Source organism: Caenorhabditis briggsae (assembly GCF_000004555.2).
Source record: "Caenorhabditis briggsae complete genome, chrX, whole genome shotgun sequence".
NCBI lineage: Eukaryota > Metazoa > Nematoda > Chromadorea > Rhabditida > Rhabditidae > Caenorhabditis > Caenorhabditis briggsae.
Window position 1 is genome coordinate 8,650,803 of NC_013491.2, and position 15,819 is coordinate 8,666,621.

General features: G+C 37.8%; 3 protein-coding genes across 5 annotated transcripts; 2 read left to right on the forward strand and 1 right to left on the reverse strand.

The window, feature by feature from the left end:
- Positions 1-4,333: 4,333 nt before the first annotated feature.
- Positions 4,334-6,331, forward strand: Cbr-npr-16 (the record flags this gene model as incomplete). Its single annotated transcript, XM_002644341.1, has 10 exons — positions 4,334-4,443; positions 4,528-4,688; positions 4,740-4,827; positions 4,875-4,962; positions 5,011-5,108; positions 5,231-5,428; positions 5,475-5,666; positions 5,902-5,973; positions 6,024-6,137; positions 6,190-6,331. 10 exons carry the CDS (start codon positions 4,334-4,336, stop codon positions 6,329-6,331), a joined length of 1,263 nt encoding a protein of 420 aa, XP_002644387.1.
- Positions 6,332-6,610: 279 nt separating this feature from the next.
- On the reverse strand, positions 6,611-7,671 carry CBG14231 (the record flags this gene model as incomplete). Its single annotated transcript, XM_045239491.1, has 3 exons — positions 6,611-6,649; positions 7,269-7,570; positions 7,620-7,671. 3 exons carry the CDS (start codon positions 7,669-7,671, stop codon positions 6,611-6,613), a joined length of 393 nt encoding a protein of 130 aa, XP_045095366.1.
- A 4,992-nt stretch (positions 7,672-12,663) lies between these two features.
- Positions 12,664-15,441, forward strand: Cbr-gyg-1 (the record flags this gene model as incomplete). Of its 3 annotated transcripts, XM_045239492.1 has the most annotated exons (7): positions 12,664-12,786; positions 12,838-13,150; positions 13,776-13,944; positions 14,013-14,142; positions 14,239-14,613; positions 14,710-14,766; positions 15,322-15,441. In XM_045239492.1, 7 exons carry the CDS (start codon positions 12,664-12,666, stop codon positions 15,439-15,441), a joined length of 1,287 nt encoding a protein of 428 aa, XP_045100893.1. The 3 variants fall into 3 exon arrangements, with proteins under 3 accessions (XP_045100893.1, XP_045100894.1, XP_002644389.1); XM_045239493.1 differs by lacking the exon at positions 14,239-14,613; XM_002644343.1 differs by lacking the exons at positions 14,239-14,613; positions 14,710-14,766.
- Positions 15,442-15,819: the final 378 nt, after the last annotated feature.

Sequence of the window (15,819 nt, forward strand, 5' to 3'; positions counted from 1 at the left end):
TCCGCGGCATCAGAAAACAAGGCAATACTATAGCGTCTTCTTCGAAACATCGTTCTTTTTTTTGGTGTTTCATTTGGTTTCAAACGTTTTTGGTTTCAAAAAAGACTAGGATCAAACATCTGGGATTAATCAGAAATAGGGCCAGACATTTTAAAACTCTGAGAAGTCTGTGGAAACCCCCGATAAGGAGAACTTTGGCTCAGCAAAGTTCTCAAAAAATGCATCAAAAATTTTTAGACTTCTTGAGAACCATAAGCAGATTTTTCTCCACTTGCAAGCACAGTTCTTCACACTTGTGCTCTAGTTCAATCCCAGTTTCGAACCCGTCTTATTTTCCAGGTCCTCAACTAGCTCAAACTAATTAGAGATTCCCCAGTTGATTTTTTTTGCGATTCTCACGTACGTGACCCTTTATGATTTGTCTGGGACGAAAAAAAGAGTCGCAATAAAAGCAATGGTTCTCTGGGTCAATCCCATTTCGCGGCATAAATTATGCATGAGCGTGATCTCTAATTATTCCTAGAAGACGTGTACTTTTACGTCTTCAAACAGGAAGAGTTTGGCTTTTTGCGTCTTTTTTGGAATCACTGACTGCTCATATCTAGTGTGTCACGATTCCCAGCGCCTGCGAAAACCAAATTCTAAAATCAAATCACTCTCTCGCCTTTTCTCTCCAGTGTTTCTATAACATTTATCTTGTGACAATTGCATTTCCTAGAACTTTTTTCTAGCTTTGCACAAATAGTGCAAAGAAGAAAGAGCAAAAAAATGAGGATACGTATACTATGTCTCATAAATGTAAAAGTTTCAACGACACACGTCATTGGAAACCAATGGAAAAAAGGGGAGGTGCTGTCTAATTTCGCATCTTCCTTGTTTTCTTTGTCAACTCAACTTTTTGTGCTACCCTGCATCCCTCGCTTCTTAATATTCCAGAATTTATTCTTTTAGATTCCTTATGTAGTAGTACTCCTCCGCCTTCCCTGTCTGACTCACTCAGAAGCAATTTTTTTCTGCGCGAAGCTCGCGTCTGATTTCTAGCATATAGATCTATTTATTTTTCTCTCCTCTTTTTTTACTTATTTTTTTTTCTTCTTCTTTCTACTAAATTTCATTCATTAGCTGTAGAGCTCAAAGACGTTCCATATGTCTCGGATTCTTTTTTCTCCTTCTGAAACCTAGATTCATATTTCTTGGATATGCTTTTCGAATCCTTCGATCTATTCAAGCATTGCCTAAATTGCTAAATTGTCTTCTCGCATTTATTCGTTCCATGTGGGTAGCAGCAAATAAAGATACCTCTGGCGAAAAATATCATTTTTCAAAAAAAAAAGAGAACGAATGGAACGTCATGCATAGACGATGTGCCAAAATTAAGGAGGGAGAAGATCCCATTAGTAAAATAATAATGAGCGTCAGAAGAGACAGAGCACAACACGTTGTGCTCTTCCCATTGTTAAAAACCATACTACCTTATTCTCCCGTTACTCCAAAGGTTTCGCTGATTCATCCAGTAATTTTTCATATTTTGTTTCTCTTCTCCAGAATTTCTAGTATGATCCGTATCCTGAAAACTTCTAGAAAAGTCAGGAGGAATGAATGTGAGACAGAAGGAAAAAAGTAGAAAGTTCCCATTGAAAGTTAAATAAGTTTCTTTTTTTCTCACGTATCCTGCAAAAAGTCCATTGATGAGAGTATCAAGTGATTCATCGACAAAAGTTCCTTGAGATTACCACGAGAGAACTTTTTTTTTAATAGAGTGTAATTGAATTGTTGACCAATAGAGGAGCAGCAAACGTTCAAGAGCCCATGTGTAGAGTTACAGTCTCGTAATCTTCCAATTTCAAAATTGAGTATCAAGTGAATCTTCCAATGAACCCAGATTTTTATGAAAAATTCAGGATAAGTTAAAAATAGCCTATCTAGACTCCCTAAAAATATTAGATTCCGCTAGCCAATTTCAGTCGAAGAAATTTCATATTTTAGACAATTTCTCGTAAACATTTATATATATATTTTTTTCAAATCTTTCCATCACTTGGATTCATTCGAAATTTGAAAAAAAAATCAAGAAAATTCTCCCAGTTTCTCAAAACTTTTTTACTCATTGTTTTTCCAACATGCCCTTTTTCTCATAACCATAAGTGTATCAAAAAACGTGATCTGTGCACATCTCACTACCCTTGATGTCATTATGATGTTTTTTTTCCGAAGAAGTAAGAAATGTCTTTGACGAAATTGACCTCTACCTTTGCTCTTGATTTTGACAGGTCCTGATAGATTACATATATCAATTTTCAATCAAAAATTCAACGATTTCTTGATTCATAGAAGGAATTGATTCATAATCGGAATTTTTGATTTCTTTTCCCTACGATTCACGGTGACCCTTCTTCCAATATTTTCTTTTTCCAATTTTACTCTAGAAAAATAATAATATATTCGTGTTGGTCCAATATCCCTCCCCGTAGGTTCCGTCGTTTTTTTTGGAAGCTTTTTTATCAAACGCTTGTATCATTTCCCGAGAACCAACCAACAATATTTTGCACATTTTTTTCGAAAAAACGAAATGGAGACTCGTAGAAGCTGAACGGCATTTTTGTTTCGATCACCCCCTTGGGATCAAGAGGAGTTTTGAATAAACTGGAACACTAGCTAAAAAAAGAGAAATCCTTCCGCGTCTTTTTCTTTTCCCAAAAGTGCATGATGTGTCTCCGTGTGTAACCCCCATTCAAAGATTAGGAGACACGAAAAAAGATACGGCAAGAATAGAGGTTCCAAGTGCATTGAAGGTGTGAATAATCTAGGTGCAGATCAACCCATTCATTCTTGGTTCACTCTTCTTTTTTCGTTTCTTTTTTTCTTTTTTTTACTAAGACCCTCAAATAGAAAGACGAAGGCTCCTCCGTCGCGCCACACACTTTTTTTCTGCCTGGAAGGTCCAGAGGAAAAATACATATCATCCTTTGTTACAAGCACACCCTTTTCCCCCGTTTCGCATGTTTTTCCCTCCTCTCTTGAAATCTGACACTCATTTTGCTGCTCATTGGGGGAGCAAATCAAACAACAGGTAACCAGGACATGTGGATACGTGTGGATATGCGCAATCCGGAGTTACCATATATTGTTTCATTTGATTAATTCTCCTTTTTTTCGACTCCTTGTATCTTCTTCTTCTTCTTTTCTTTTCCTTCATTTCTTCCTTCCATTCTAATGATCTGAAATCACGTCACACTATCAAATATGTGCAGTTTTGATGCCTTCTAGGACTCCTTTTCTCGGTGTTTGTGGATTCAGAAAAGAGAGTTTTGGTCGCTTGACGATTTTCACCATTTCCAATATTTTGGGTTTCTCTCCGGTACCACCAAAGAGTTGCGGTATATGCAAACAAAGAGATGCGAAAGCAGAAAAAAAGCACATTGGATCCTTTAAAATTGAAATTCCTCCAGCGGTTCTGACCCATAAATGACTCATTCTGAAGGTCTGTGGATTCTGAATAGAGGAAACCAGAATCTTATGAGTTGGAGCAATCCATTTCTTTTTCTCACGATATCAAAGAAAAAAGTGACGAGGCGCAATATTCAACAGCTATCTCACTTTTCTGTCATTTAGGTTGTTTGCGAACCTTCTTCTCATATTCTATCTGACTATCTCTGCTTTTTCTGTTTTTTTGATCGTTGTTTCGATGTTTTTCAATTCTGGCTACATGGTATTCCCTCTCTACTAGGAAGTCTGCAATTAATCCTAAATAATCCTTACAAAAATTTACGTGATTTTCAAACTCAAATGTACATTTACTCATCTCATCTCATATCAGGCACACGTTTTTACTTTTTCATGATGTGTTTTTTTTGTCAGAAAAAACTTTTTTCGAATTATGTAGGTAGGTGATACATTCAGATTTTTAAGTTTATTTTATTTTGTGAGGAGCAAAACATGTGAGAGGAGTCGCTTCTTTCTAATTGCCCCTAGTCCTTCCTAGCATATATCCTCAATCTGTTTTCTCATTTGTTTCGACCTTGTGGCCAAATTCTGATCCTTGTTTTATTTTCCAATTGCGCAGCATCCTTATTTTTATATTCCAAGAACTGGTTCCAAAAACACGAAATAACTGAAAATTCTCGGAAAGCAATTCGTTTTATTGAAATTCTTCTTCGTAAAATTAATTCTCCAAAAATACGATTACGCACGAAAACTGCCAAATACAGGCACGTGTGTGCAGTTGCAAGTCTCTACAATTGACCCATTTCTATCCCTTATTTTTCTAGCAAGTTGTTGCATAAAGAAACAAATTATGACGAATTTCCTCAATTTGTTTTTTTTTCAGCATGCGATGAGCGACTCTTCGAAGCACTTACGTCTTGCGTTGACGGTCACGCACCTTCTGCTCGTTGCTTTGGGATCTGTCAACCTGATAGTCATTTATCTAATCATTAAAAGACCGTGAGTTTCCATTCATCATATTTTCAATATTTTAATCCCCTTGCTTTCATAATGCAAACCAAAAATCCCATGCACTTTTTTCAGATACCTACGATCCATCACCAATGTATACATGATAGGATTATGTCTTGCCGACTTTATTTATCTAACCGATTTGATTCTGGTAGCCGCCACGTCATTGAACGGCAATAGCTGGCCATTCGGACTAGTAATTTGTCATATTTTCCATGGCACAGAGGCAACGGGTAATTGAAAATTTTCAAGAGAGATAACGCCTATAAAAATCTCATTTTCAGGAAAATACGCATCTGTCCTTTTTGTCGTTCTTCTCGCCGCTGATCGATACATCGCGATGTGTAAAAGTGAATTGTGTGGAAGATATAGGTTAGTGCACTAAGAGTTAATTGGATTTTTCTCAATTTTTCGTTTAGAACTTATCTCACTGCCATCTTTTTGAGCGGGCTTGCGTGGATCGCAGCAGTTATCTGTAGTCTTCCTCTTTATATCTACGCGGAGGAGGTATATTAGATGAAAGCAAACAATTTAAAATAAAGGTTCATATTCCAGGCCATAGTCCGAATGAGACCAAAGAATGGCATGAATGCCATTGAAACCAATCACACGTTGTGCATTGCTCATTGGCCAAGTCCGCCACACGCACAGTGGTACGTTGGGAAGGGAGCATATATTATTCTTTTGATTCTTTTTTCTTTGTTTTATTTTTGGGGCATCTATATTTAGGGATAGGCGGAAGTTGAAACGGAACTTCAAATTTATCGGATTTCAGGTACATCTCTGTGTGCTCGGTGATGATCTTTATCCTTCCTGGACTAGTTATCTTCTACTGTTACTACCATGTCTTTTGTAAATTGCGAGAAGCAGCAAAAGGATCGCGAAGACTTCATCGCAATAAAAGATCTAGGTCTTCTTACCAAAGAGTTACTCGAAGTGTACAACGGGTTGTTCTTTTCCACCTCCTTTGCTGGTATGGATCTCAAATTTTAGAATTTCAATATGAAGTTAATTTTTAGGTCTCCATTCTGGCTGTTCAATTTATTCTCTGCAATTTTCCGTGTTCGGATAACAACTCTATTGATGAGAATCATTGTAAATATCATTCATTTGTTCCCCTATGTCAACTGTGCTCTTAATCCGGTTCTCTATGCGTATCGAGCTGAAAACTTTCGCACTGCTTTCAAAAGTCTTCTATTCTGGAGTCGACGGTCAGTTTCTAAACTGTGAGTACTTTCAACGAAAAGTACACTTTTCAAAGATCGAATGAGTGTGTAGTAGTTGTTTAAAGCAATTATGTGTACGTGGGTTCTCACAGGCTCTTCCCCACAAAGTAATTAGGTATTACGTTGATCTGAAAGAAAATCCCAGGCACCTAGTTTGTTTCTATAATATTGTTCACGTGTAGGAGTTTTATAATTATATGTGTATCCTCGATCTCTTCAGGAACCGACCACTTCCAGTTCCGGACGATATTCGAAGCGCGTCGGCAAGCACGTACTATAGGAACAGCAGCAAGTGAGTAGAAAACACAATTTTTGAACTTATGGAAATGTTTTCTTTTTAAGTTTGGATGGTTTGAAATCATCATTGCCCATTAAATCACCAATGGAAGCTCCGTCAGTATACCAACCGGAGGAAGAAAGTCCACTCGACTCCACAGAGAGGCTTGAGATGGAGAGGTGCCTTCAAAATTTGAAAAAGGTCCCAATAAATCAGAATCAGTTTTTCCAGGAAAAAAGCAGAGCTCCAGGCTTGGAGACCATATGATGGAACTAACTGTGAAGTGCTCGAAGTTCAGTACGACCACCATAAATGCTCGGCTAGAAGCATTATCCTTCCAGCTGTCACCATCGAGGAGGGCACAAAATTGTGATTTCAAAAAATCCTGATAATTTCTATAGGAACGTGTCGCATGGTTTCTCTCGTTTGCACACTTCCGGGTATTTTTTTCCTTCCCGTTGAACAATAGTCATTAAACACTTAAAATTGTATTCGATGTTGCATTTCTCTAAAATTATTATTAATTTAACACTGTCTATTTCTTTAATGTAAGAATGAATTAATTTATTGCTTTTTGTTGAATGATACAATCTCAAAATTGATTATTTACAGGTGTAGATTTGAGGGAGAAGAAAGAGTAACATGTGACTTTTTAGGCTTTGCAGCAAAGTGAGTTTGGAGAAGCAGAATCCTGCAATTAAGAGATTATACAAAATTCAGAATGAGACAAGCAGAAAACAAGTTGTAGGAAGTAGAGTGCAAGATTTACAACCTAGCATTTGGATCAGTGCCAAAACACATCCATCCAGAAAGAAGGGGATTTTAGAAAAAATTATGGGTCAATCTTGAATCTTTTTTTTTCGTTCCTTGTGTGAAATATCACAAAGTATTCAATTGTCAAAACGTTCTTCACGATTTACTGATAAACGATTTTAGACATGTCTTACAGGGACCGAGATAAATTTGGTCAAAGTTGACGATTAGAGATTTCGCTAGAGGTTTTTCAATCTCAATAAGATGCCCTGTTACCGTAAACATGTATTAGGAGGGTCCCTAACTTTTAACTTTGAGACAATTAAAGATATACCATGTTGTCGCTTGATTCATTTTTTATCAAAATATCAAAAACGTTTTATCAGTTGACAGATTTGTGATATCTTGCGCTAGCTGAAATATAAGCTCAAACTTAACAGTTTGGGGCCTTTATATTACAGGTTTCACGGCAAGTTCGAGAAAACTTCTTTGAACTGCATGCTGTGTTCTAGCTGTTGTTCTACGTTCACTTTCATTGTTTTCCTTTTCTCACTCACTTTTGTGAAATCACTTGAACTAGCGCTGCAAGTGTATCCAGCTGGACAACCATCATCTCCATCAGCTGGGTCACAAAGAACAGGGATTCCAGTGTACGTCATACCACCGGGGCATTCTGTAACAATGGAACATTTCCTTTTTTGATGAACAAACAACCCACGTGGAGCTGTAGTTCCTGGTTTTGGCTTGCAGCACACATGGCTTCCAGACTTTACATCCATCACACACGGGGATCCACCACAGTCAGAATCAGAGGAACATGGACCGGAAGCTTGAAGGAAAGCAAAATAGCAGTCGGAGTCTGGGAACAGAGGGGATTTTTCTAGTTGATACTGTTCTTGGAAACTTACATGCTTTGATGATAAGAGCGAAGAAAAGAACGGAAGGAAGGGTTCGAGTCATGGTGGTCGTTAGAATGCCATTCCAACTTGCCATCGCGCCATTTTTATAGAACCACTGTTTGCGCAGGCTACGAACATGGAAAACGAAGAGCACAAAAAAGGCTGGACACATTTTTTGACGTTTTGTGGATACATCTTCCACTTTGTTTACTCACGTGTGTATCAAATCTGATTTTTCTCCTCTTCTGTTGTTGCGTGTTCCCCACCAGGCAAGCTTTTTATTTGTTGACCTTTTTCCGAATAAAGGAATCTTGAAGTCGAGAATAGGGTGACTGATAGTTGAAGGATAGGAATAGAATTTGATCAGAAGTTGGACAGTGGGGACGTCGTGATGATTGAACATTTATTCAAAAAGGTTTCTGTAAATCAACAAAAACAATTTTTGAGGGAAAGAGGGAAAATCATAAGGTAATGGTGTTTAATCAAAAATATCAAATTTCTCAAAGTTTTAAAATATAACTAAAATAACGTCAAGTAGAATATCTAGTAAATATTATGAGATGGCAATCAGTTTTTCAGAAATTTTGTAAGTTTTAGTTTTTCCAGGTTCACAAAATTAGAGCACGGCAAAGTATTTGAATCAATTTTCTTTCTGCCTGCGTTTTAACAATATTTTGTGAAATTGCTTCAAGTGGCAAAAAATCACAAAAATGTTCTTTCTCGAGTTATTTTGATTTTTTGTCAAGAAGTGAAATCTCATTGTTTCAAATATCCAGTTGTTTTCATAAATGTGGCCTAGACAATTATGTTTTGGCGGTAGTTCAAAAATAATTAGACTATGATGGATTTTGTGAAAGTTTCAAGAAATACACAGCATTTGATAATTTTTTTGGATGTGAAGAGATTTTCCGAGGTTTGTAACTTTCGATTGTTTTTATGTATATTAAAAATTTTTCTGCAAAATTCACCAAATTGAAAAATAGGCTTTCTCAAATACTTATGTTGTCAGAAATTATATCCTACAGCAGTTTTTGTCATGAAATATTTTGTTGAAACTCACGTGACGAAATTTCAGAAGTCCATCGTATTTACTTTAACTGAATCGCAAAATCGAACTTTTTCAAACTAAATTATCTCGATCCTTGGGAAATATGTCAAAAACTTGTCAACTGATGAAATATTGGTCGTATTACGATAAAAATTACTAGTTGACAATTTTTCGATATCTTTACAGTAATCGAGATAAATGAGCGCGAAGTTGAAAGTTGACTTCTGTTACGGTATTTTTCACTAGTTTTTTGAATGCCAATGTTTTTAAATTTTCATGAATGTTTACGCTGTAATTTTGTCTATTCTCTAATTATTGGTGTAATATTCTTTCACTAGAGTTTATGACAAAAATTTCAACTTCAACTTGTTTACAAATAAAATAATTATCTCCCATTCTGGTGCACTTCTTGTGTCAATCAGTTCATTTCCTGCAAGATTCTCTTATCAATTCATGTGCCCTTTTTTTCCAACTGGGCTCCGAGCCGCCATCTTTTCTCTACCATCCTTATGGCGGCTTCTTGGAACTCTCGGTTTTGTTTTGTGCGCGTTCCACTTCTCTCAAAGTGTTTTTTCTTCTTTTTTTTTCTTCAACTCTTACTCCCCATTTTCTTCTTATTCTCACTGCGATTCAAATAGAACTTATAAAACGCAAATGTTTCTTTTTTATCAACAAAAAACCCCAAATGTGAAAGTTGCGATAACGAGGCGGAGAAAAAAAAAGCGGCACACAAAAGGATAATTAACTTGAGACTGAGAAGAAAAATTTGGCAAGTGAAACTGTTTATTGACTTCTGCGAAACAAACAAAGTTGCAAAATGGACAATTGATTACACTTTTCTTGTCCATTCTGATTAATCAATTACTCAGAGTGTAACGCAAGGTTGCATGGGGGTTTTCTAGGGTTTAGTGGTCTCTTAAATATATAGTGAAGTCTAAGAATGTTAATTATACTTTACTGGTCACATTTCACTGTTCAAATGGATGTGGAGATGTATTGCCTCTAAGTTATTTGCTTCACAATTTAAAATTGGCGTTTTTGGAATTGTAAAAACTTTCATTTTCACTTTCGTATTCTAAGTTCAATTTGTTTTAAATTTCAAAACCGATTCCTTGAAAGATTTTTTGAAATTGGACGTATTCCGGTTTGTGGTCTAATAAGTTGGTAGGTCTAATAAGGTTTGTGGTCTAATAAGTTGCTCATTTCTGACTTTTTTTTAGTTTTTCGAGATTTTTTCTTTTTGTTCGGCGGCAATGAACGTTTCTGCCGAAAATTTAATTTAAAGCAAATCGTGTAACTTATAAAAGTTTTTTTAAATGAATGCATGCTACTTCAATCACAAAGTTATTTCATTTTTTAACATTTTGTTCTGCTCGAAATGCGCTTTTCAATGAATTTTCCGCGGCAAAACTCATCGCAACCGGACAAGAATAATAATTATCCACCTTTTTACTAATTTAAAATATTTTCCTCCACATTTTGATGAGCTTGTGAGTAAACTTCGCGAACAATTATTCTTCTAGCTCAAAATCCTTTTAACATTTGCTGGACTAGTCCACGAGGAGTACACGACTCTTGGGTTCCTAGGCCATTTTTCATATTCGAATATATTCCTTGCACATGTTCGAGTATATGCCAAGCTTTACATGTTCAATAAACATCAATTTCTCTTCATTTTTCAATGTTTTTAGTACAAAAGTAATAATTGAGACGAGTACCCAGAAAAAGCGAACAAGATGAATGTGCCACATTGCACGTATTCCATCACACTTGATTCCTCCATTCTTTTTTTTCTTGCTCTCTCCACGTCTTCTCGTATTCTCTTCTTTCGGGGAGAGGCGCCCTCAATTTTTTTTTCATACTTCGCAGATGTGCATAGGGAGCTGTGCTTGCTCCACGGAGGGAAGAAAAACGGGATTATTCAGTAGGGTGCACTCTAGACATCTCTTTTTTCTTGTCTTCTTTTTGGGCAAGAAAATAAACATTTCGTTTTCTATTGGTTTTTTTTTTCCAAAATGCGTTTACGTTGCCAGGAGCAAAACGTTTGAAAAACATTTGGATTTTTATTTCAGTGGTTGTTTGGCCTCAAAATCTTCATAAATCTTTTAAGCCATTAAAACGTTTTTTTCATCTAATTTGCTAATCTGTGACTAACCGTTAATCGTCTGTTAAACTAAACTCTGCAATAAAAAACCGGTTGAAAATTGATTCTAGCTTTAAGGTAGAGAAATTTTATGATCATTTCATCAGGTGGCCATTTTATGACCATCACGGGGTTCCCCTAATTTCCCAGTCTCACACTGATATCATATTTCAAGTTGTCAAATGAATGGAGTTTTTTTCGTTGTTTATTTCGGTCAAAAAACATACAATATATAGACAATAGTGCATGGTAATGACGTCATTTGTTTTTCGAACTATTTATCACATCATGACAATTCTCCTAAAACGTAACCAAGAAGGGATTTCTACTCGCTTTTTGAAATTTGAGTCCCCTTTCCCTCGATTGTATCTCTTTTTCTCTTTTTCTGGCTTTTTCTAAACTTTTTTTCTTTGATTTTTCCTGTTCTAAGTACAGAAGCCTCCCTAATCACATATATCCTAACAAACTCGTCAATCAAAATCAATGTCATCGGGTTCTTGTCCCAATTTCAAAATTTCTTTGCAAAGAGTACCCAGTTTATTTTTGTTGAAATCACCAGAAACCTGGTTTTCACTTGTGATTTAGGATGTCCCACTTTTTTTGTCTTCTTCTTCTTCTATATTATTTTCGGTGAGCAAACAGCGGCAACTCCTGAGGTGCAGCAGAGGGACGCATTTCGTTTCGTTTCATGTGATGTGTTGATACAAAAAAGTAGAGTGAAGAAGGAGATGAAGCAACATAGTACATACTGAGACACCTGATGATCATTCCCTGCTTCCTATTACCTTTTTCCTTCCATTTCAAAGTTTGTGATAGGAGGGAGGACATCGTAAAATTGAATTGATGGGACGAAAAAATGGTTCTCGAAGGTTCTAGTACCCTCTAGTCTTTTTTGCCATTCTCCGATTTTTATTATAAAAAAAGGAGGTTCACTCTCTCTCTCTTTCAATTTTTTATGTGTCCTTTCTTCTTCATGCCTTTATCAGTTTTCTCACATTTTCCCTTTCTGTTTGCGGTGGTCAGTAGTGGCAGATAAGGCAAAAAAAAAAGAAAAAAGTCCACTTGATCTCTACTCTCTCCGAAATAGCCACATTGCAAAATCAGCCATATCCTTTGGAGCGCGTTCTATGGAGTCCCAGAAAAAAGTGAAAAAAGAGAGTAGCAAGAAGGACAGCTGTCCGTAAAACAGCCTGTTATCGAGGAGAAAAGAGTGGTCGTTTCACTAGTTTCGCCTTCTCTCTACACACTGCAACCCACACACTTCCCGAGCCTCCGACACCATATCTTTTTCTATCTGTTTTCTGTGAATTTGGTTTGGAGAATGGGATGCACCCCGGGATCAGATACAACTTTCTCTCTCTCTCTCTCTTTGCATCTTCCTTCCCGCGCCCCCACTTTTCTTCTATTATCTCTTTCAGTATCTTCATTTTCTTCCATGACAATCCTGGATGAAATTTCATTCTGTCAGGACCACTTGCTTCTAGAACCTTCCGCAAGGTTTTATGAGTCACTATTTCAATTTCTAGAACATTCTCAATGACCACAGATTAGTTGGTCACGTGACTCATGTTACTGTTTCAAAAACACTTCCGAACGTTTTGCATATCTCTATATCTCTATTCCTCCTTCTCTCTCATTCATATGCATCCACATCCGCCCTGGCATTCGCTCCTCATTTTTTCGTTCAGCTGCCTTCTCGTCGGTCGTATTTCAAACCCCGAAACGCGGACACGTTCGGCCGAGTAAATATATCATCATTTCTTGTCAAAGTTTTCTTCTTTCATTTTTGCTCCTACTCTTTTCTTATAATACCCGTCTGATCAAAAATCATCGCGCAAATATATAAATGCGTTTTCCAGAATATGTCTGAGGCCTGGATCACTCTTGCCACCAACGACAGTTACGCTCAAGGAGCTCTCGTTCTCGTCCACTCGCTCAGAACCGCTGGAACCACTCGCAAAATCCACTGCCTTATCAGTAACCAGGTCAGTTTGCAGATTTTTAGATGTTCACCATCGTTTATCTCAAAATCCCAGGTGTCCGCTCCAGTCCGTAAGCAGCTCGAGGAACACTTCGATGACGTTTCCATCGTTGACGTCTTCAACAGCAACGACTCAGACAACTTGAAGTTGATCGAGCGGCCAGATCTCGGTGTCACCTTCACCAAGCTTCACTGCTGGAGACTCACCCAGTACACCAAATGCGTTTTCTTGGATGCCGATACCTTGGTGATTCGCAATGCTGATGAGCTCTTCACTCGCCCAGAATTCTCCGCCGCTGCCGATATCGGATGGCCAGATTCCTTCAACAGCGGAGTGTTCGTCTTTGTTCCAAATCACGAGACCTACAGTGAGTTGGGGAAGGATTTGAAAGTTTTAAGGATGGATTTAGGCTTTTTGAACTTCATAGTTTGCGTATTTCAAAGCTTTTGGTCCCTAATCTGCAACTGCTGTGCGGTTGGGCAAATAATTCGGTGGGTACAAAATTTTTGGGGTCATTGGGGTACAAAGCAATTTAGGCGTACAAAATCCTCAATTCAAGAGTACAAAATACCTGAAAAAGCATAGTTTTGTACCCCCAAATTGTGAATTTTGTACCCCTAAATCACGTTGTACCCTCTTGTACCCCCGAATTGTTGTACCCTCCGAATTATGTGCAGTGCGGTTGTTATGATTCTTGACCGTGTCAGGGAATTTAAGGCAATTTAGCCGCGAAAATGAGCTGCTTTGATCCCGCCGCTGAGGCAAGAGTGCCCATTTGGTTTGCAAGCACCCAAAACCTAGGCAACTTTCTCAAATAATGTCGTAGTCTCGCCCAAGTCATGTACACGTCACGCTCTGCTTTCGCCGCAAGCTTCCTGGAAATAATGAGGGCGTCGCCAGACTTAGATCACCTGGGCGATTCGCCCAATGAATGCCCCAACTCTACTCAAAATTCCCTCAATATGAACCTCTTGGAAATTTATATTTTTCAGGACAACTCGTCGACTTTGCCGTGACACACGGATCTTACGATGGAGGAGACCAGGGATTGCTCAACGACTTTTTCAGCAACTGGAGCACACTCCCAGCTGAGCACAGACTTCCATTCATCTATAACATGACCGCCGGAGCCTTTTACACATATGCCGCCGCTTACAAGAGGTAAATCCTACTAATCGTTGATTTCTAAGAATTCAAAGGATCGATTTCACAAAACAATTATTTTTCAGATACGGAGCCAACACCAAGATCGTTCACTTCATCGGAAGCGTCAAGCCATGGCACGGATCCGCCGCTGTTCACACCGGAGAGCACTTCAAGCACTGGCAGAACATCTACCACGCCCATGTTACCCACACGGTTTGTTTAAATTCAGCATGAAGTTGTTATGGTTTATGTATGAGCATGTTGTTATTAATGTGTGATGTTTGTTTTTTTCCTATCAAACTCTTCCAGTCAAGGACAAATGAGCATGCTACAGTATTCCCATCTCATCATCATGTTGTGGAACGAGTTCATACAGATGAGCAACCTAAAATGGAGAGGAAGAACTCGATTGTGAAGGATATTGGGAATTTTGTAATGCATGTCGTCCAATCGGTTAACATGTTCCCCTCGTTTGATAATGATGCTCAGAGTAGTGAGCAAAAGAGCAACAATGAGCCATCCCATCATCATCATGAAGAGCAACCACAGCATGTATCAGCTGCTCATCAACATAACCAACCGCATGAAGAATCTCAGGATATAGTTGGTAGTACGGATTGCTTTAATAGCCAAATGCATGAATACACAGTCGATCCTGACGTGGATCGGGAAGTGGAGCATTATGTGAGTTGACCTGTGAATGCTTTTTTTGTGAGAATATTTCAACGGAGATTTTTTAATTGAAAACTAACTTGATTTGAAGTGAATTGTTTCTTTCAGACTAACAATACTCCATGCCCGGCGTTTGTGCCAGTCGAGAGACGCGAGGAGCACAAGGTAATAACAGTTTGGTATTTTCTATATTCTTGAATTTTTCATAGCACGAGGGTTTGATTTTGCAAGTTTTGTTCTGAATTTCTTTTGGATTGCTTTTTCTCGATAAAAAAAGAAGAAAAACATTGAAAAATCAATTTGGTCGAAAGTATTACGAAATAAGTTAAAAATAATATTTTCGAGAGTAACACTTGCTGAACTGTTTCAAAGTTTTTCTAGTATTACTCTCGGGGTAAAACTGTATATGGCGCATGCTAGGAAGTCGAGGGTATGCTTCGAAAAGTCGAGTTTTTGCTTCAAAATTCGTATTTTTTTAATTTTTACCGGAAAAAAAGGTTTGACTATGAAAAATTCTAGAAATTAGGTGCATCAGTAAGTAGAGATTACTTAAAACATATCGGACTAGATTTGTAGGTGTTGAGAAGCTGAAACCCATGCTTAATTAGCCAAACTAAAAACCAACAAACGAACATTCTTCTGTTATTGATTTTTATCTGTCGGGCGTTCCCAAAAAATTGGAAAATAATTCCTATCGTCAAATATCATAATCTTTTTCAGGCTCCAACTCCATCCACAGAGGAACGCCGCGCTGCTTGGGAGGCCGGACAGCCAGACTACTTGGGACGTGACGCATTCGTCCACATTCAGGAGGCCCTCAACAGAGCGCTCAATGAGTAATTTCTACCGACGCATTGCTCATCAAATACCGTTTTTCTTACTTTCTTTGCCCCTTCCCACTGACCCATTGACATCGTAAAAACAACTCGGTACAATTACAATATTCCATTCTTTCATTTTTTTCCTTATTTTATTTTTCCCCAAGTCTGTTGGCAATTGTTCATATCGTTTCACTAGGTTCCAAGATCCTGATGACTATGAATACACACTCACCCGTTTATATCCACCTCTTCCCTAATTTTTCAATTCTTCCCGCCGTTTTGCTCACCACCTTAGAATGGTTGCCCTGAACTGTTTTTCTGACTTCTAATAATTGGTTGATTGGTTTCGGACAAAGCTCCACAAATGAAGTTCTTTCGAATTCTCGGTAAATGATAT